We start from the raw sequence: 22,276 nt of genomic DNA on the forward strand, positions 1-22,276 counted from the left end.
GTATTAACTGCATACACAAATTAGCACTGAGGCACTGCATGTATGAAAGTATGTGCATGCAGTTTTGAAATTTTTTGAGCCCAATGTGCATTTCTAATACTTCATTTTACCTCATTTCCTAGCTCTTTTGAGCTCCTAAATGAGGCCCCAACTCAGTAAAGCTCCTAAGCTTGTGCTTAAATCCATCCCTGGTCACAAAAGTACCTAAGCTTATGCTTCACTTTCAGAACATGCTTGAGTCCCACTGAAGTCAATGGGTCATAAGCACAAGCTTAACTTTAAACATGTGCTTAAGTACCCTTCTTGAATCAGGATACTTTCCTGAAATGGGAAGCACATGCCTTGAGTGTCTAATGGTTCTGTTAGGGCCCAATCCTTCAGGGTGCTTAGGTGTGTAAGTCCCGGACTTATGCTCCATTGCAATCCCCAAAATTCCCACCAACACCCCTAGGTGTATACACTCACTCAAGTATCCTCGGTGCCTATGTCTCTGACTCTGAGCATACACAATACTACCTCACTTGAGGTATCTGAATGCCTGTCTCCTGCCTATGCCCCAGACCGATCTGCAAACCGGGGGAAGATAGGAGCTCCTCCTTAGTCATGCGCAGGGCCCAGTCCAATAGGCATGCTCAGATGCTGCATACTGGATCAGATCCCATTCAATATCTGGCATCCTGTTGGAGCTGGGAAACTGGATCCTGGGACCTCCCAGGTGGATGACCTCACCACTGGACTATACAGTCATTCATTTTCTCTCTGGCCCAATGATTGTTCCACTGTGAATAAATACCTTAGTAGTCTTTGGGCCAGAAAAAGAGAGAATGAATGTTTCTATAATTTAGGGTCCAGTCCCCCTATTCCAAACACTAGTTAGTTATACACAGGAGAACACTTCCACCAGAAGAAAGTAGGAAGCCCTATGTCAGAATATCCCATAACTCAGTGAGTAGAGCATTTTCCTGAGAGGTGGGAGAACCCTGTTTAAATCCTCTGCCCCACTCAGGCAGAGGGGAAAATGGAACCTGAAATGCTCATATCCCGGGTAAGTGATCTAACCATTGGACACTACCTCCTCCAGCCATTTTGTGAGGGACAAGTCAGGTTTCTAACTCTGTCCCAGAACAAACAACTTAGACACCTAAACCACCTGACTCCAGGACAGCAGTTCCTGTTCATGGATTACTGGCAGAGATAGATGTCTTCCTGCAGCCTCTGAGAGCGAGAGATGGATCTTAGGACACTGCCCTCTTGATGGCATCTCCCATTGGCTAGCTTAAGTGGCTCCCTGCCTTGTGTGCTGGCTTTTGTGGCTTGCATTCCAAGGCATCTTTCTTCCCCATTTGTTATACAGGGAGCCCGGGTGCCTAACTCAGGCTTTTGTGGATCACAGTGTTGTTCCTGTGATTTTCTAACTGCCTAAAAGTTAAGTGCCATGATGTTTAGCATTGCAATACCTACATCTCTTTGTGGATCTGGGCCTTAATGACTCCTGTATATTGGTGAGTACACTTAACTTCCATTGAAAGAAGTGGCCCCTTAAAAAGGAGAGTAATGATTACAGAGTATAAAATTATTAAAAGGGAACTTTAGTTTAATGATGCCAAATATTGTTTAAAATTTGTTTGTTTGCAGGTGCCCACAGTAAACGATGCTGTCAATGTGACTGTCTCTGATTTAAACAGTACATCTTCATATGTTATTCAGCTCAGATGCAGACCCAGTGAGGATCACCACTGCGTTTGTGTTTGGAGTAAAGAGATTTTAGTCCCTCATAGTACGTGGCATTTCATTTGGCTGTTCTGGCGATTGGTATAAATCAGTTGCTGCATAAAGTTATGTAGCATTTATAGATTGGAAAATATTAAAATCAAATTATGAGTTTGGGTTTCCCCATCCTTCTCTTCTCTAGAGGTAACTGACAAGCCAACAATTTCAGCTAATGAAACCATAGAAATCTCTCCAGGAAGAATAAATGTTTTTCTTCAGTGGCAGGTAATGTATTTGTTATTATCATGGATATAGCAAAAAAGTTAATCATTTTGGGTGAAATGGGGGATTTAGTTCATTATATTGAAATGTCAGCAAATATTCTATGCAAGCAAAACTATATTTGAGTATTGTGATGTTGTGCACCTTTGCATCAGCAATTCCTAGCACTATATATATAAATTTGTACTGTCATGGTCTTAGAGAAGAGTGAGCAAAACCCCTCTGTAAACTTACAAAATAATTGATACAGCAACATCTGAACTCTGGAAATTGGCCTAAATGAAGCATCTTTCCATTCTACACTAAGTATTTGTAGGAGCTGAATTCTCAAGTCTCTCTCTCACAATCATCTTCCACCTTGAAAGATTCCCTTAGGCAGACACCCCACTCTAGGAATCTGAAAGCAACTTCCAAGTTTATTTATTCAAAAATCTAGATACAGCATAGGTTATGAGACTGTTGCTGACAAAAAGAGTGCTCTATTCACCGTGCAGAGTGCTGCATATTCACCATAATGCCATTAAAAGTTCAGAAGCTGAAATCTGGAAGCATTCCTTCTTCCACAATAGACATCATGATCATCAATTGACTGACTCCTGTACATCAACCATTTTTGCTGAATTAATGCTGTGAAGGTTTCCTGACAAAGTGAGCACATAAAAAATGTGAGGGCAGTAAATCCGACAACATTGAGTTCACTGCCAGGGGGCTAGCAGGACATTTTGATGAACAAGGAGCTATTATAGACTTCAAGGCCTGTGGTCTTCATGTAAAGACTCTCTATCTAAATTCTGAGGGGAAAAAGAGGGCTTCCAATTCTAAATCAAAGTCAGAATCAACAAAGACACCCATATCTGTATGTGAAGTGATCTATCAAAGGGACATTTTGCAGCAGTCTGCTGAAAAAAAAAAGAAACTTCTTAGGAAGTTACCCCTCTTACCAGCAGATGATGAATCTGAACTGGAAATAAAATTATTCCTTTTACAGTAATGTCGTAAATCGTACATACTAATTCCAATATCAAACTGAAGGAAGAAATCATCTTTAGACTGAGAGCTTGAGTTACATCTTATGTAATTGTTTCATCTAATCCCATCTTCTTCAAAAGACCTTCAATTTTATGCACCTAAGTCCCATTCAACTCAATAGGGCTGCACTTAAGTGCTTTCCTGACTTGGAGCCTAATGACTTTAAAGATGCACAGTAGTGTAAGAGTAACTGAGATGTGCTTCTGAGTCTTTAATAATTATAAAATATTAAGAAAAAAATGCAGACGCTCCTGCCACGGCTATTTACACCGCATTGGAGCAGAGACCAGTTTGTGACACAAGACTATAGTATCTAGTACTAGTATCTGGATACTTAAAATGCATTTGCCCTTGGTCAGTGCTCACCTTTGTCTTTTGAGGATTGCTCTGCTCTGTACCATACTAAACAACCTTAATATCAGTAGGCAAGGACACCTTTCTGCTGTAGCAGTTTAATTACCAGTCCCCTCCTCCTCACAAGATAGTTCAAAATGCCCTATTGAATCTAGGGGATTAAGATTTTCAAAGGCATACATGGCAGTTAAGCACTAACTCTCACTGACCTCCAGGCTCCTAATAATTAGGGGCACATTCTGAGTACAGCATACAAAGTGTTTTAGCGGCTTCATCCTCATTAACATTTATTGGATTTGCACAGGTAAGAACCCAATTCATCATCATCATCACCACCACTCCCATAACCGCATTGGTCATTGGGGCACCATCATTGATGATCAATCAACCTAATGCCTCCACCCCTGATAATTGTGTGTCAGTGCTTGAGTCTCTGTGAAGTCCATTCCTGTCTACTCTTTTATGTTGTCAATCCATCTCTTCTTCTGTCTACCTCTTCTTCTCTTCACCTCTGCTGTCCCTTGGAGGATGATCTTGGCTATAGGCCAGATGATCTTGTTACATGGCTGTACCTCTTCAGCTTGTGCTTCTTCATGATCATCAGGAGGTCTTCATATGACCCAGCGCATTGGGTGATGATATTGCAGGCCTCTTCATTAGTGACATGGTCAAAGTACAAGATGCCCAGGATTTTATTGAAGTATCTCATCTCTACTACCTTTATTTTCCATTCAAGTTCTGCCATAAGGGTCCATGTCTCACACATATACAGAAAAATGGAGATGACCAGTGCATACAGCGGTTTCAGTTTGGATTCCAGGCAGATGTTCTTATTTCTCCAAATTGGCTTTAGCTTTTCCACTCCTGCTGCTGCTGCTGTTTGCATAGTTCTTGCCAGAATTTCTCCCTTTGACCCTTCATCAGTGATGATTGCCCGCAAATACTTGAACTGTTTCACTATCTCCAGCTCTTGTCCACTGACAGTGATATGTGAGCTGATCCCATCATGTTTGTTTGTCATCAGCTTGGTTTTCTCTGCACTGATTTCCATGACGTATTTTGCAGAACCCAACTAAGCAAAGCATTTAATCACACAATTATGTGCTATATTAATTTAAATAATTTTAAGCAAATGCTTAAGTCCCAAGAACATGCTTAAGTGCTTTGTTAAATCATTTCTTAAATCCGCAGTCATGGCACTAAATTTATCTCCTTTTGACAATCAACGTGCAAAGACAGCAAAGATTTGTTTATACATAATTTCATGTTTGTTTTGTGGCTTACAATTTTTTGCAACTGTTCCAATTTTATTAAGAAGGGGATTGATATCTTATTGTTCAGTGATAATCTTTTTCTATTAGATAACACAAAGCAGAAATGTCATTGGATACTATGTTAATATTGAAAGAATACCCAACAGTTGCAATGATCCACCCGAACGCATCAACGTAACTGAGAGAAGAGTGCATCTGAATCTCTCCATGGCTTATTATCGGTTTAATATTTCTGCCTATAATGAAGCAGGAGAATCTCCACAGATCACTTATGTTGTCCCAGATTTCACCGCAACAGGTACTTTATCACTTATTCTAGATAGGTGAAGAAACATTCTTTTGTGGGCAATGTTGCCTTGTGATAGCAATAGTTTGGGGATGATTGTTCCTCTATTTTTTTCTTTAAACCTGCACCAGAGTAAGGACTCGTATGAAAACTGGCCAAAAAGAGCAGTTTTATGGAGCTCTATCAGAACACGTTATGGTACTATCTGTTGTGAAGATTAAAGTTATTCATATCAAATTAATGCCTGTAGGAGGTTCAAACTGAATTCTGTGTGAGCTGATCCAAACCAAGAAATCTGAAAAACAAACTGGAAACCTGAGAGAACAGCTACATTTATTTCAGCTAGGCCATTGGATTAATTAAACTACTAGCAGACTCATTTTACTGTGCATTACAAACACTCTTTGTAGTTTGAGGTGATTATAGCTGTATATGACCTACCAGGTGCATATTTACAATTAAAAGGTCATCGTGATCTACTGCTACTCCATTCAGTGTTTATCTTATGTCATCTTCTGGCAAGTTGCATGTGCGCACAAATTTCCAACACGAAACTAATACAATGGTAAGAACAAAATTAAGAGAGGGTGGGGAGGGCCTTCCAAAAATTAGAAGGCTTCTAAGAAATCCAGGAAATATAACTGCCACAGTACAATTTCCATGCTTTGCTAGACACTTGCTTGTATATCTCCATTCATAGTTAAAATCAGTGTTCCCATGGGTATTGTAAAGATCAATGTTTGTCAAGTGCTTTATAGCTTCAATATGTCACAAATGCTAATTGTAATTATATATTATCGTCTCATATCATGATGACTGTGACCTCTTTCCCTCTAGCCTCCTCCCATATTGCCACTCTCCAATCCATACAAAATACAGCTGCCAAGAATCTCTTCTTGCCCTGTTAGGATGTCATGGTCAGAGTATCTCATTGTCCACCAGATCATATTTAAGATTTTTGTCCTTACCTTCAAGACACTGCACAACTCTGCCTCTCCCTGTCTGCATAGGTTGTCTCTTAATCCCCTCCCCACCTTCTTTTCTCCATTAACAATGCAAGCTTTGAGCACTCAGTTGCTCATTTCTCCCACAAATATCTCTGCACTGTCTTCTATGCCACTGAAACTCATAGAAGGAACACTCAAAAATTTAACCTCAAGGCCACTCCTCTCCCCTTCTCTCTCCTAAATACTCTCTCTTTTCTGATGCCTATTGAAAAAACAAAACAATCAGTGGTGATTAGGCTTAGTGACATCTGGTTTATTAAAACTTTCAAATGGTCTAGAATGTAGGGTGACCAGATGTCCTGATTTTATTGGGACAGTCCTGATTTTTGGGTCTTTTTCTTCTATAGGCTCCTATTACCCCCCACACCAGTCCTGATTTTTCATACTTGCTGTCTGGTCACCCTACTAGAACCTTATGTTGTGCAATAGTTACCTCATGGGGCCACACCTTTGTTTTCTATTACCCTTCTTGTCCCTTCCTACCCCATCCCTCCTTTTGTTTGCCATATTCAATCATTGAATCTTATTCCAAACAAGATTTTAAGCACCTCAGGGAAAGGCCATGTCTTCCTATATTTTTGGGCAATGCTAAGTGTACAGGACCAGTTACAGCAGAACTAGCATTTTTGGACTGATCATATCAAAGTTACAATTAGTATTGTGACAAAGTTAGTCCTGAGAGGTATACTAGAGTGGTGGAGGACAGATATATCAGCCGTAGAATGGTATGAGCCTTGTTAAGCTTAAAGGCCTGTTCCCTTTGAGCTTAACAAGGGTTACCTCAGGGTAACTAGACACACTTGAGGCCAGTTAAGGGCTCGCAGTGACATTTAAAAAAACCCTCCTGGTGAAAGAGGGGAGGGGAGATAAGATGCTGCTGGGAAAAAAGGCTTCTCCTGAGTGGAAGGCTACACTCCTTCCTACAGCAACCATATTAATGGACAGTTAGGGGAAGGACTGCACTCAGAGGCCAGCATAACAATGGAACACCCCAGAGAGAGGGCAAAGAAAGATATTCCCCTTCTTGTGTTATGAACTTGTTTCTTTTAAAACAAACTGAATGAAGCATTTCTTCACATAACACACAGACAACTTTACCAGAGGATGTTGTGGTGACCAAGACTATAACAGGGTTCAATTCTGAGTAGTTTGCTGTAAGACTTTCTAATTTGAGTGTAGTTATTGTAATATTATTATTGAAATATTAGGACAATGCATTGTTGAAAGGTAGAATTTCCTGTGGCCTACGCTGTGTGAGAGTAACAATCAGCATCTGGGTACCTCTGTCACTCTCCAGCTGATGTGTCTGTAGTTAATGTTTCATACCTTCTCCTATCCAGCTAGCACCAGAATTTTCCAATTAGTCCTGAACACAATTCTTCCCCTTCCTCCAACATCATTGTCACCTTAGCAAATCTCTCTTCTGGTTTCTCTTATTTTTTACTTATTTAGTTCTCACCATAATTTTCCCTCTACCTTTCCCTGCCACTGAAGAATATAGTATCCACCACTTCAATCTTTTCTGACTAATCCTACTGATAGTCAATGGTTTACCAAGTCTGCCCACTTAAGCGTCATGATTTTCCTTTGACATTTATTTTCAACTCTAGCTGTAGTTTCATCCTTTGTTTCCCCTAATGTGCCTAAGGTCTTGCACATCAATAAAAACATTACTGTGATGATATAGGCATTCAGTTTGTTTCCCATGAAGTTTTCTTAGACCTAGTCTACACTATGGGGTTAGGTCAAATTTAGCCACATTAGGTCGATTTAAAAATGAATGCATCCACAAAACGAATCCCGTTCCGTTGACCTAAAGGGCTCTTAAAATGGACTTCTATACTCCTCCCCGGAGAAAGAAGTAGTGCTAATTTGCTGGGTTGAATTTGGGGTAGTGCAGATGCAAATTAACGGTATTGGTCTCTGGGAGCTATCCCAGAGTGCTTCATTGTGACCGCTCTGGACATCACTTTGAATTCCGATGCACTAGCCAGGTACATAGGAAAAGCCGTGGGAACTTTTGAATGTCATTTCCTGTTTGGTCAGCATGGCGAACTCAGCAGCACAAGTGATCATGCAGTCCCCCCAGAATGGTAGAGCATAGAATGTTTCTCCCCCTATCATCTCTATCCGTGAGGTTATCGCAGATTAGAAGGTGAAAAAAAAAACGCACTTGCAATGACATGTTTTCTGAGCTCATGCAGTCCTCCCGCACTGATAGGGCACAGCTTAATGCATGGAGACATTCAGTGGCAGAGGCCAGGAAAGAATTAAGTGAGCGTGAAGAATGGAGGGAGGACGCGATGCTGAGGCTAATGAGGGAGCAAACAGAAATGATGAAGCATCTATTGGAGCTGCAGGAAAGCCAACAAGAGCACAGAACTCTGCTGCATCCATTGTATAGCCACCTTCCCTCCTCCCAGGGCCAGCTCCAGGCCACAGCGCGCCAAGCACGTGCTTGGGGCGGCACACCGCGGGGGGCGCTCTGCCGGTTGCTGGGAGGGCAGCAGGCAGCTCCAGTGGACTTGCCGCAGGCGTGCCCGCAGAGGGCCCGCTGGTCCCGTGGCTTCGGTAGACCTGCCGCAGGCATGCCTGCTGACGGTCGGCTGGTCCCGCGGCTCCAGTGGACCTCCTGCAGACACGCCTGCGGCAGCTCCACCCAAGCCGCGGGACCATCGGACCCTCCACAGGAACACCTGCGGGAGGTCCACAGGAACCGCAGGACTGGTGAGCAGCAGAGCGCCCCCCACGGCATGCTGCCATGCTTGGGGCGGCGAAATTGCTAGAGCATGCCCTGCCTCCTCCCTATGTTCCTTAGCCTCCTCACCCAGATGCTCAAGAACGTGGTGGGAGAGGCTCCGGGCACCCAGCCACTCCAATCCAGAGGATGGCCCAAGACAGAAGGCTGTCATTCAAACAGTTTGATTTTTAGTGTGGCTCCAATAAGCAATGTGGCCTTGTTCTTCCCTCCTCCCCCACCCTACCTGGGCTACCTTATCTGTTCTCTCTCTTTTTTTTTAAATAATAAAGAAAGAATGCATAATTTCAAAACAATAGTTACTTTATTTCAAAGGGGGGAAAATGGCTGACTTACAGGGAACTAAAATCAACAAAGGGGGCAGGTTTGCATCAAGGAGAAACACACACAACTGTCACACCGAAGCCTGGCCAGTCATGAAACTGGTTTTCAAAGCTTCTCTGATGTGCAGCACATCTTGCTGCAGTCTTCTAATCGTCCTGGTGTCCGGCGTGAAACGATTGTCTGCCGTTGCTTTCATGGAGGGAGGGGTGACTGATGACATGTACCCAAAACCACCCGCAACAATATTTTTGCCCTATCAGGCATTGGGAGCTCAACCCAGAATTCCAATGGGTGACGGAGACTGTGGGAACTGTGAGATAGCTACTCACAGTGCACCGCTCCGTAGGTCGATGCTAGCCATGCTAGTGAGGACTCACTCCGCCAACTTAATGCGCTTAGTACGGACATACGCAATCAACTGTATAAAATTGATTTTTAAAAATTGACTTTTATAAAATTGACCTAATTTCATAGTGTAGACATACCCTTAGATCAAGTTCTCCTCAGCTAGTTTCGTCATTCTTTAATTCTTCCTTATAGCCACTCTCCTACTGTTTTTCAGATAGAAGATGAAATGGAGTTCTCTATCAACCACAACATTTCCTGATGTATAAGTTGCCTGTCTTCCTTCTTAGTGTCAGCCAGTTAGTCTTGCCAGTTTTGATTATTAATGACTACACTATCTAGTGTTCATTGGGAATTTTTAGATTAAATGTTTTTTTCAGTCAGAAAATACTGATTTGTCAAAACCAAGACTTTTAGCAGAAATGTATCAATTCAAATGAAGCTTTTGTTGGGAAAGTTTCTCAGGCCCTGGATGGAATTTCTAGGAAAAACTAGGGAAAGAGAGACAGACACTCAGGTTCAGATCCCCCCTCTGCTTAATTTGGAGCAGGACCTTGAACCTGAGGATCCCACATCCCAGGTGAAAGTGTCCTAACCACCAGAACTTTGGGTATTCTGGGGTGGAGGAGCCCATCTTTCCAGCTGGAGTGATTCCAATTTGTGTAGATAATTAAATATTAATTGGATGAGAGAGAGAGAGAGAGAGAGAGACTCTGACTCCAGCCTGGTGTTTAGAACACTCACTTGAAATGAGAAGGACTTGGATTCCAGTCCCTGCTCCTTCTAACTTGGTGCCCTAACTACCAGGTTAGAGTCTGTGTCTCTCTGGTTTTTCACAGAGTCTCAAAACTTTTCTGGTTCACACAGACACAAAACTAAATGCTGAAACCCCAGCTTTTCTTGTGAAATGGAATTCTCATTTTCTAGCCAGTCCTACTATTGTCAGACTTCATATAAAGAAGAATACCACAAAAACACATCTTATTTCCCTCAATTTGAAGCCTAACATGACTGTCTCCCCCAGTCAGAAATGTCTCACATAGCAGCACTCCATTCAGTACTACATATGGCTTTCCTAGGGGGAGAATTCCAGTTAAGTAAGGTGCTCCCCTTCCCAAGGTCTGAATGTTCTCTTCCTCCTTTGTAGTAAAGGCCATGTACAGAAATCAAATGTGGATCTTCGCTAAGGCAGTGCAAAGCACTAGACTGGCTTGAAACTTTTTTATAAACTATATTGTTACTAGTGATTAGAGTTCATTAAGCCTTACTACCCACATAGTCTCCATTACTTGCCACAGGATGCTGACTTCACAGTGAATTTTTTTCCCTATTTATTGATCTATAAAATATTTTGCTTTTCCCTCAGTTTTGCCTGGACAAATCACTGCCATACCACAGGGAAATAACACTGTTGTCACCTGGACTCCAGAATACATTCCAAAGTGTTTTGTGGTTGATTGGGGCACTGGTAAAGAAGATATGCACATGAAAATAATAACTAAGCCCATGGGAAATTTCACACTAGGTAACAATTCAACTTTCTTTCATGGATTGTCCAGTTATTTTATGGAAAACATGCCTCTCTCTTTCACTTGCAGTTTTAAAAAACATGAGACAGATGAAGATCCTTCCTCACACCTCTACTCCTCTTTGTTCTGTGTATATAGGGGGAAAAAACAAAACAATTGAAGTACATGGGCGTTTCAGTCCTCCCTGGGAAGCCTACCAGTCATGGTCAGTGAAGAAATGCAGCTATACAAAAACAGACTGTTTGAGTATTCCCCTCCCCCAAATCCAGGATAGAGGCTTATATGCTGCAGGCTAACAGCACGACAAGGGTGACAACATTTTGCCCTCCTAGGTAAACTTCACTTACATGACAGACAGCTGTGTCACAGGCTGCCCAGTAGGTGACATTCCATCCCTTTCCCCATAACTTGTCCATGTAAAGTCGCAATAACAAAACAAAGTTTGTTATATAGCATATCTGAGTTATGTGCAAAGAGCTTCTGTTCAGGAACATTTTACAGGATTTGCATTCTGCATATGACTGAGATCATACAAGTGACTCTGGCAAAGATCAATCAGGATTAATGTCAATGTACATTGGAGACATTTGATCTGAGGGTCACAATTGAAATGTTATCAATAATTCATCCACTGTTTTCATGGATCCTCTTATTATATGTGCACCCCCTGGTTGCATCCAGTTAAAGTTCCCAGACAGAAAAAAAAAAAATCCATGCTTCAGCCAAGAGGCCTCGAGCTATTTTACTTTCCTGCTTTCCACCCTGTAGCTCCATCTGTGCAACAGAGGCAGACTAGAAATCAATTTGGCATACTTTACAAACAAGGTTGTATATTAATATTTGTCATTTTAATTACAAGAAAAATCCAATATACAGGTTGCATGTAAGTGGTCTAGGAAGCCTCCTGGAGAATGTGCCCATTTGGACTCTTAACATGAAGACCAGGAATTTGTTAGACTATATTTGGGGGGTTATACAGAAAATCTGAAAGGTCCCTCCCCTTACACGTTCAGCAAATACTAATTCCAACTTAATTGTTTTCCAGACCATTTACAACCATATAAATTGTACAAAATAATGGTGCATGCATCTGACATATGTGAATGTGAAAGTTTCATGAGCCATGAGAGGACATTTGGAGTGACCCACTTCTACTCAGTTCAAGGAGGTATTTCCTAGAAAATCTTCTTTCCCTCCCTCGCCCTGTTCGTTCCCCTCCACTTTTTTCTCCTATTTCTCCACCATCAATAATAAGGGAGGTCCACCATAACAGCTTTGCTGGGATGACCTAACATAACACTACTATCCACTTAACTCCTTAACTATCATGTCCTTAACTCCAAGCTGTGATATGCTGCCTTTGTGTGTGAGTGAATGTGATGTTGCTTGCTAGTGGTGGGTCCACAGAGATGATGGGGTATCTATTACTATTCATGGCAGAGATGTTAAGACAATGGAGCAGGGGTTTTGTCACTTACAGTGTGTGATTTGTGGCCAGATTTGATACCCTTACCCACAATGACTAGCCCCTATCCTTAGAAATTGTATCTTAGCAGATGGATGATATGTCTCTACCTTCTTTGGTATTGTTTTAAGCAGGACTCAGCTTCCCACTGTATGTAGTTGTTCTCTTTCCTTTCTCTGCCATTAGTTATATGTGTGTCAGTCTGCAAATTGGGGAGATCTTCCCATTCAGTGGTCAATTTCTATGTATGGATTAGCATGATGCACATTGGATTACAGATAACTGTTATCTGTATGATTTGAGTTATTTATTTTTAAATAACCTGATGCTTAAGTTCCTAGGACAGGTCCAGCTACTGTGAAAATTTCAAATATCATGAAGCATTCCGCTATTGTGAAATGGACTGAAGTACCTGCAGAAGACTGTTTGGGCTTCCTCCAGGGATACAGAATCAACTACACAGACACAATGAAGAATCTCTCTCTGGGTAGGTCACTATGTCACATCATTATAAGACAAGACCAACACTTCCCACATAGAGCAATAGCAATCAGACATAACTGTTGCCTACATATTACAAGTGTTGAACTACTTAATAACTTTAATCCACACATATAACTTTATTCACCGTTGATTTCAGTGGCAGTTGAGTCTGTTAGCAGATCAACTGCCAGTGAACATTTTAATATTCTAACTGGTTTAGAATATCCAAAGACTTCTAATGATTACAGGGTATGCTCTCAGTTTATTATTAAATGTATCTTTAAAGATTAAGCATCAGCATAACCACAGGAAGCCAAAATTCAGATCAATTTAGGTCATGAAAGAAACACTCAACATATTTTGAATTCAGAAAAGGGTTCAAAGGTTCACAGAATTACCCTCCAGTTCAATACAGTTTGTTTTAGTTTACAAGTGATCAAGTTGCTGTTAAAGCTTCAAACCCACCAGGCTAAATAAAATCTTCAAAGATACTTAAAATTCCTGCTGCTAAAAATATAGCAGCAATTTCTGTTAAACATTGAAAGGAAGGATATGCTATTAGCATGTTTACCACTTAGTTTAAGATATTGTGACAATTCACACTATTTCTGTGTTGCATTATGACTCAACCCAGCTTGTTTCTGAAGATCTCTACTGGGGGTCAAAGATAATGCATAATTCTTATTTGCTGCTTATTAGACTAAAAATGAAATATAGTCTCAACAGTTTCCTGCTTGTATTGAAAGACAGATTAGATAAGTGATCTGTTATTACCAACTCCAAAGAATATAGTTTTAAGTTGGTTCCTAAAGGCACTATATTAATTACAAAGAAAGATTCACTGAATAGTTAGAAGCTAATGAATGGTGGGCTGATTCCATTTTACATGAGCTCATATCAGAGAAATTTACAACAGATTCTCTTTTGCTTGATATCCTCGCTCTTGTCTGCAGGGGAAAGATTCCAAGCTGCAAGTTATAACACATTGAGGTTTAGAACTTTAACTTTCATAGCTAGTGCAGTCTGCATATCAAGAGAGATGACAAATATTTCCTGAAAACAATAGAAGAGCAAAACAGAAGAGCAACTGGTTTCTAGAACTCAAAATATCAGACGATGGACATAATGGACAATCAAAAAATAATAAAAACTTGGTGGATGAAATCCTGGCTTCACTGAAGTCAATGGCAAGAGTCCCATTGACTCAAAGGCAGATTTCACCCCAGGTGCCTGCTTAGAAAGTTTAGTATTTTGAAAAAACAAATCCCAGGTTTGCTTGAACTTTGTGGGCAGAAAGAGTTGAAAAACTGCTCAAGTGTAGTGACAGTTCAAGTTGCTGCAATGTGAATTAACCTGACAGATGATTACTGGGTTTTCCAGAAAAGAAGGATGATAAGCTTCATTCCGCAGACTCTTTGCCTCACTCAGCTCTACGGTCAACCTTTTGCTTTCAGGAAATAAGCTATTTTCTTTAACTTTAAAACTTCCATATCAAGAGTACTAAATGCTTGGCTGCATTCTACAACATAAAGGGCATTGTTGTATTGCAAGTGAAGTTATTCTGATGACAGCAAAATCATCCACTGCACCTTCAGAAAGGAAATAGTGTTGAACTAAACCAAAGCAATACAGCTGTTGGTCTGAACATACAGTCCTTTCCCACACAAATACCTACCTGAGTAGTACATCACTGAAGTTAAGTAAGGTGAGTGTTGCTTGATGAATGAGGATTGCTCATGTTAGTAAAAGTTGTGAGATTAGGCCCCGTGGTATGTTGCTACTATCACCTGCTTTGACAGTTACCAGTCATCTACTGTTATATCCAGTTTTAGGAAGAAATCACTGGCAACACAGAGATCTGTAAACCTTGCAACCAGCCATTTATTGCCACACACTGAACTAAACAAGAACCAGCCCAAACTGGCTGGGCTATCCCCTAATAATCTAATGCATTTGCCATAGCAACAACAAGATTCTATTACGATGACAACCAAATATACAACATCTACAAGCTCCTTTGAGTCATGCATTCTAAATTAGGGGTCAAATTCAGGGCCTAGACACTTCATGCAGATGTACAAGCTTAGTGATTAAGCAACAACATTCAGATAAGTCCTTATTCCAACTGTCACAACAGTAGATACACAGGAAACTCACTTTCAGTGTGTTTCATACCTCTCTTCCACCTCCCCTCCTCCCCCGCACCCAGTCTACAGAGTATATGAGCCTACCATGGCTACCCTTTAAGGATAGCTCAAGAGGTAGAGGCTTATGCTTTTGGCTCTTGAGATCTTAGGTTAAATACCCAGGCAATTACCTATACTGGAAGTTTATGGCACACCATCTTCAAATGGCCATACACTGAGATTACTTGTTCCAGGACCCTGATTCATTTCAAGAAGAGAGGACACAAAGTGAGTCCCAATCCCTGCATCTGCCATAGAACGCTTCCTACTTTGGCACCAACCATTGAAGGTCTGCGGAGTATGGTTTCCAACAGGTTTGGGATGAGGGCATGAAGTTGGGCCTCTTCTCAGCTACAGCTTTTTGGGCTTGTTCCTATGTACAGCTTGAATTTGGCTCTAGTGTTGTACTTTTGCTGATCCCTCACCCTCTTTTGTTGCAGCTGTTGCTGTTAATTCTTCTACCACCTGCTACCTGTTAACAGGACTTAAAGAAAACACTGCCTATACAGTACAAATTTCAGGAGTCACCACTGCAGGAGAAGGAGCCCAAAGTCATTCACAGTTTTTCACTACTCTGAAATATGGTACCAGGAAGTTCTTTGTGTGACTGTGCTGTGCTGCATTGATCCATACCACAAAAATGGGTTGTGGTGTTTTATTCCAAGACTTCAGCCCTGGGCAATATTAGCTATGAGTAGAACAACCTGTAAAACTGAGAAACAGAGCTAGAGAAAGGGTGACATCCCCCTACAGCTTTTAGCCTCTTTGACCTGAAGGAGGGGTAAACATGATAGACTCCCATGAACTCTCTTCAGCAGACAAGCAAAGAGGGAAGCCTATAATTTAATTCCAGTCATTTTTTGTACAGTGCAAAAACCAAACAAACAAATAAACTCACACACCTAGGGCTTGAAGCAAACAGAAATGGGAAAGGAACTAAAATCCCCTGCAAACATGAAATGGTTCATCATCAACTTAAACCAACATTCATATGAGAACACTTGGATATAAATTGGTCATGACTAAATTTTAGGCTGGAAGTTAGAAGAAGGTTTCTATAAACCCTCAGAAGAGTGAGGTTTCAGAACAGCCTCCCGACAGGAATAGTCGGGGGCCGGGTGGCAAAAAAACTAAATCATTTTAAGAATGAACTAGATACATTTTTGTGATATTTAATGACTGGGTTGCTTGGCAAAAGGGGTAGGCTGGGCTTGGTGGCCCAAAGGGTTCCTTTCGGGTTAGTTTTGTGTTCCTGTATCTCACACAGGACTTTAGCTGATCAGCTATTGTCATAAACAGATAGCTAAGGGTTAATGTCTCTTTCACCTGGAAAGGGGTAACAAACAACACCTGACCAGAGGACCAATCAGGAAACAAGACTTTTTCAAATCTGGGTGGAGGGAAGTTTTGGGTGTGAGTCCTTTGTTCTTGGTCTGTTCTCTTTCTGGGCTCTGAGAGTGACCACAGGAATCTCCAGGCTTTCTAATTTTTTGTTTCCAAGTTGTAAGTACAAGGATAGTAAGACAATAGGTTTATATATTTTTTTTCATATCTCGCTTGTGCGCTGTGTGTTGATTTGTTTCTTGGCCTCCATTTTTGCCTTAGAAATCATGGTTCCTGTTTTCTTGTGTTGGGGTGCCCTCTGGTGTTTATTGTTAGAACTGCTGGCTCTCTGTTGCCTCCTGGGGTCTGCCTAGCAACAGTGCCTTTTTTTCTTCCTTTAGCTAATCTTTTAAATGTAAAGTAAACCAGAAAACCCACTTTATTTGCATGTGTTTTGTGCTGGGTACTTGACTCTCAATGGGAGTGCTATAGTTTAACAAAAGACCGTTAATAGTTCCTTGCTTAATTTGCAAGCCAAACTGCAACCAGAGGACAGAAAAAAAAAAAATCTCTCTGGCTCTGTTTAAAACCACCCTTTCTCTCTGCATAAAAGCCCTAGCAGAGAAAAAGAAAATAATATTCCTACTGGCTTCTGGATCTTATCTATCCCACCGCTACCACCATGCCATAACTGTCCTACTCAGATCTGAACCTTAGAGTTCAGAACATGAGAAGCTAGCAAACTTAATTACCAGCTTAGATCTGATATCGCTGCCACCAGCCAGAAAAATTCCAGTGTCTGGCTCACTCTGGTCTCCCCAAAACCTTCCCTGGGGAACCCCCAAGACTCAGATGCCCTGAGTCTCACCACAAAGGGAAATAACCCACTTCCCTTCTCCCTCTTCCCCTCCAGGTGTTCCCTCCCTGGGTTCCTGGAGAGAGATACAGATTCAAGCTCCGTGAATCTAAATAAAGGGATTCCACCCTCTTTACCTCCTCCCAGATTTCCCCGCCCTGGTTACTCTAGGAGATTCCCTGCTTCAAGTCCTTGAAACACAAGTACCAAGAGATCAAATCTCTCTCCCCCCTCACCCAGAGGGTATGCAAAGTCAGGCTTAGTAAATCTAACACAAAGAGATTTTCCCTCTCCCTTCGTTTCTTAGCCTTAACCAGTGAAAAACACTCAAACAGGTCTTAAAAAGAAAGCTTTATATAAAAAGAAAGAAAAAGACATAAAATGGTCTCTGTATCAAGGTGACAATATACAGGGTCAATTGCTTAAAAGAAAAAATGAATAAACAGCCTTACCCAAAAAGAATACAATTTAAAACATTCCAGCAACTACACACATGTAAATACAAAAAAAAAACCAATATAAACCTATTGTCTGACTATCCTTGTACTTACAACTTGGAAACAGAAGATTAGAAAGCCTGGAGATTCCTGTAGTCACTCTCAGAGCCCAGAAAGAGAACAGACCAAGAACAAAGGACTCACACCCAAAACTTCCCTCCACCCAGATTTGAAAAAGTCTTGTTTCCTGATTGGTCCTCTGGTCAGGTGTTGTTTGTTACCCCTTTCCAGGTGAAAGAAACATTAACCCTTAGCTATCTGTTTATGACAGCTATAGATGTCAGGAAGGCATTCCTTCCTTCCCACCCATCCCTAATGCAGTCAGAGTTTTTTCCCCTCCCTCTTCTGATGCATCAGAAATGACTATGCCAGATGAGACTCTGGAAAAGGTGGGCTAGTGGGCTGAAGATTTTTCTTGTACCATTCACTTGGCTGGTGGGTCTTCCTCACATGCTCTGGGTCACTGATTGCCAGATTTGGGGTCAGGAAGGAATCCCCTGCCTCCCCCTAGATCACATTGGCAGGGAACCTTGGATAGGGGGCTGGTTTGATTTGGATTTTTTGCTTTCCTCTGCAGCATGGGGCATGGGCTCCTTGCTAGAATCAGCTGGATATATCTAACCAAATCTGGATACATCTCACCAAATCAATTCCCTGCCATTGCAGGGGCCTCGTACATTGGTTCACCTCAGTCTGTTGTACTCTCTACCTGTGGCACAGAATAGTTTAGTCTTCTGAGGCTGTATTAATCTACGTTATTAGGTTCAATGTAGGGATAACTGGGTGGGTTTCTGTAGCTCATAATGTGCAGGAGATCAGAGTACATGATCTGCCGGTCCTGTCTAGCCTTAAAAACTGTGACATGCTGCCACTAAGGAAACAAGCTTGGTACAATCAGTGAGTAAAGCAAGGACACACTGTTTGTATCAGATTCTATTTGCACTAACTTTCAAATGAATGTGACCAGTTACTGACATGGCTGGTTAAAAAAAAACACCAAATTTTCTAAAGAGAAAAATTATGAATGTCAGCATTTTTATTTTGAAGTGTCCATTTTTTCAAAGTTTCACAGTTTGCTCATTTAAAAATATGAAAAATTATCAAAATGGCTGATGTATTGTTTATCAAAATCCATTTTTTGGTAACTGAAAAAATTTACAATAACTATTTAAAAAAAAAAGAATTCAGCCAGCTTTATGCAAGTGGTGTTTGTGTCCACACAAAACTTAGTTAATACGCAGTTCTAATCATGCATTGACCATGTCAACTGCATAGGCTAGCATCTGATTATCTTCCAGTAGCCAAGTTAAAATGCTGTTGGTTCTGCTGAGTATACAGGACTCTCTACCTGCCATCTAGGTAACCAAGATGGCATGTACTTCCTTACAGCTCTGTGCTGGTGGTGGTCTTTGTGCATCTCCTCTAGGCACTCAGAAAGGGAGACAGAAAGGGGTCTCTAGCAATACTTTCTCAGAAATTGTTGATGCAAATAATGGCAGGCAGTGTAGTAGGTGTAATTGCACAGCCACAGCTGATATGGTTGTGTTGTGAATAAAGTTGCCTTTTTGTTGTAACCAGGTCAAATTAGCAGGTCATCAGCTGATTACAGAATCAAAGTTATAGTTATAGGGGACAAAAGAGGAGATCCTGGGACCAAAATGGCCTCTGGTTTAATTTAGGGCTACTTTAAATTACGCTGGTTGCAGCAATCTCATAGTCTGGGGCTACAGATCTGGCCCATAGCTTAGATGGGGCCTTACAAGACAGAATACTTCCTACTCCACCCACTTTTTATATAGCTCTTTTCTGTGGTCAGTAAGTGGATTTAAAGATTTATCACCTACACGTGACTGAAACTTGAAATTAGTTTTATATTGATTTGATTGTGACTAAGCTCACAGGGATCCCATGATATAAAACAGTGAGGTTTATGCTTTCCAGTCTCTCAAACCCTGGTCCCATAAGTGATTTTCTTCTCTGTTTATTTCCCATCAGATAAAGGGGAATTTGAAGGTATTGTTGCTGCCCTTTGTCTTGGCATCATATCCATCATATTTTTTCTACCCATCATTTGTTCTTTAATGCTTAGAAGGTAAGAGGGTAATATTAATTGGGCTATTGCACAGTATATTTTACTGACCTTGCACATTCTTCACTGTTGAGTCAGGTCTTATTTTTGCACAATTGGTCTTTCTAATTTTAAATGACAAGTCTTTATGAGACAGGATGCAAAAAAACAAGTTATACTGATAATTTACACAAATCTTGTGGTTTTTGGAACAGCATTAACAAACCAAGAACGTGCGAGTTACAGATGACTAAAGAGGCTTCTTTGTCACAATCTCAGAATGTTTTAGCGTTTTTTACAGCTGCCAGCCCAGTTAGAATCTCAGGCATCAATGGGATAAGTATGTAATACTTCCTACTGTCCCAAAAATAGATAAAAGTTCTTATGCAAGGAATAATTGTCAAATTGATTATTATGGCCCATTGTTCCTGATGGACTGGGATCATCCATTTCCTATTACAGTAGGACTGTAGATTGATTGTTCAGTGCCACATACAGATTGATAGAATTTAGAAAGCCCAGCTAGCCTAGTAGTGCATCAACTCCCACTAGTGCACATCTGAGACATGATCTCATACCACCCCCCAACATTATGTTAAATGAGTGAAGAGCAAACAATGAGGAGGAAGAAGACAGGGATAACAACACACCTGCTGAGATGTGATGGTGGTTTTTCCCATTTTGTGAGGAACTACTTTCTATAGTGGAAGAATGTTGCATAACATCCCCTCCCTCCGAGAACTGTCTTTTTAAAATATTATTTTTACAAAATGTAAACTGAAGGAGCTATACTCTAATAAATAATAAATAAAAATCATCATCATCATCACCCATGACTGGCTGCACATTAGTAAGCTATTGTTGTGCGTCTGAAAATGAACCAATAGTCTACTAATGTAAAACCTGTCACAGATTACGATAAGGAAACCCTGGAACCCTGCCCCCCATCTCTGTTTTTTCTGCTTCAACTACTTCTCCTGTCATTATCTGACTTGACTGGTGTTGAGTGACTAGAGCAGACAGCATGTCAAAACCATGGCCTAAGGCCAAATATGGTCCATGGCATGATTTATTCTGGTCTAGTGCTCCATCACAACCCTCCTCCCTGCAGCAACTACTCATCCTTCCTGGCCCCTCTCTCTGGCTTATCGCTACTTTCAGAATTTGAGGCTCATTGGTATCCATTCTGTAGCCGAAGGTGACAGCTTAAGTTTGTGTAGGCCAGACTCAGGGCACTGGGAAATAGTGTGTCAAATCCTGTGAACATGATTTCCAGTTTGGAGAATTCCAAAGTTTAAAAAAAACCAAACAAAAAAACCCCAACCCTGAGGAGTCACCCTGCCTTTTGCATGAGGGGAAAAAAAAAGATATTAACATTTTTAAGATTCCGGAAACCTACATAACAGTTGTTTCTGACAGGATATTTTTGGAGGGTGGGGGTCAGGGACAGGGTGGAGATCTAAAAATGAATTCACTGAGTCACAGGAGCTAGGCTGATTTCATAAAAAGTGAATCTAAAGGGAAAGCAGACAGACAGCTTGAACTCCTTCAGTGACTCCAGGAAGCCTCTCAGCTCACGAGAGCAGAGTCAGAAAATGTTTATACATCCAACAAAATATAGTCTAGCTTGGACTTATTGCACTGACAATATTAAAGTGAATCATTTTTTAAAATCCACATACAGAGTGTGCTATTCTACCAATTTCATGTGCAGAGAGAATTGAGACCAGGAGAGTCTCAATGGTGGACAAGTTAAATTAAGTCTACTCACACTGACTTCAACAGGAGCAGAGTTAGGCCAATTTTGAAATTCCTTCTCTCCTTCCACATTTTGCTCTCTATCATTTCCACTGGAAAATAATTACCAGGAGCTCCGTTATTGTTATAGCAGTGCCACACTAATCAAGATGGAGCCTTGTGTTGCTCAGAGCTATACAGAGGTAGTCTCAGTCCCTGTTCTGAGAAGCTTACAGTCTAGGATGACCCATATGGTTGGGATGGGAGGGGTGATGACACTCTAGGATGTAATTTTTATATATATATATATATATATATATTATAATAGAGACCTACCCAATCTGGCTCTGGGCTTGTCTCCTGCCTCAGTTTCCCCTTGCCTGGAGATGGTTCTTTCTGCCTTCACCTTCTGGTCAAGTCAAAAGTCCACCCCTTCCAGAATATAAGCGAAGCCAAACACACACACGTCTTCCATGCCAGATTCATCTGACACAGTCCTTCTATCAAGGGTTCATCTTCTCTTCCATACCACATTCTTTCAGCATTACCCTTCTCCTGGGCTCAGCTGTAGCCTTCCTGGGCTCTAGTCTGTCCTTTCATCCACCCTTCATTCACAGAGTTCACTGCATTACCTCACCAGGTGGCAGTTTAAAAAAAAAGTCACTCCTGTTTTCCCTTAATAGCAGGGGTTTCTGCAACCTCTCACAGATTGAAGCATAGGCACACCCAGTCTACACTACAGATGCCCAGACTTGGGAACCCA

General features: G+C 41.2%; 1 protein-coding gene across 1 annotated transcript in view; it reads left to right on the forward strand.

The window, feature by feature from the left end:
- LOC115654001 (interleukin-6 receptor subunit beta-like) overlaps positions 1 to 22,276 on the forward strand; it is a 55,982-nt gene that overhangs the window by 26,618 nt on the left and 7,088 nt on the right. Inside the window, exons 7-14 of the mRNA XM_030567903.1 lie at positions 1,636 to 1,777; positions 1,913 to 1,995; positions 4,737 to 4,947; positions 10,736 to 10,894; positions 11,944 to 12,066; positions 12,698 to 12,850; positions 15,473 to 15,616; positions 19,704 to 19,800. Coding sequence (XP_030423763.1) covers positions 1,636 to 1,777; positions 1,913 to 1,995; positions 4,737 to 4,947; positions 10,736 to 10,894; positions 11,944 to 12,066; positions 12,698 to 12,850; positions 15,473 to 15,616; positions 19,704 to 19,800 — 1,112 coding nt within the window. The remainder of the gene's footprint in view (positions 1 to 1,635; positions 1,778 to 1,912; positions 1,996 to 4,736; positions 4,948 to 10,735; positions 10,895 to 11,943; positions 12,067 to 12,697; positions 12,851 to 15,472; positions 15,617 to 19,703; positions 19,801 to 22,276) is intronic.

The sequence above is a fragment of the Gopherus evgoodei genome, chromosome 6 (assembly GCF_007399415.2).
Source record: "Gopherus evgoodei ecotype Sinaloan lineage chromosome 6, rGopEvg1_v1.p, whole genome shotgun sequence".
Classification (NCBI taxonomy): domain Eukaryota; kingdom Metazoa; phylum Chordata; order Testudines; family Testudinidae; genus Gopherus; species Gopherus evgoodei.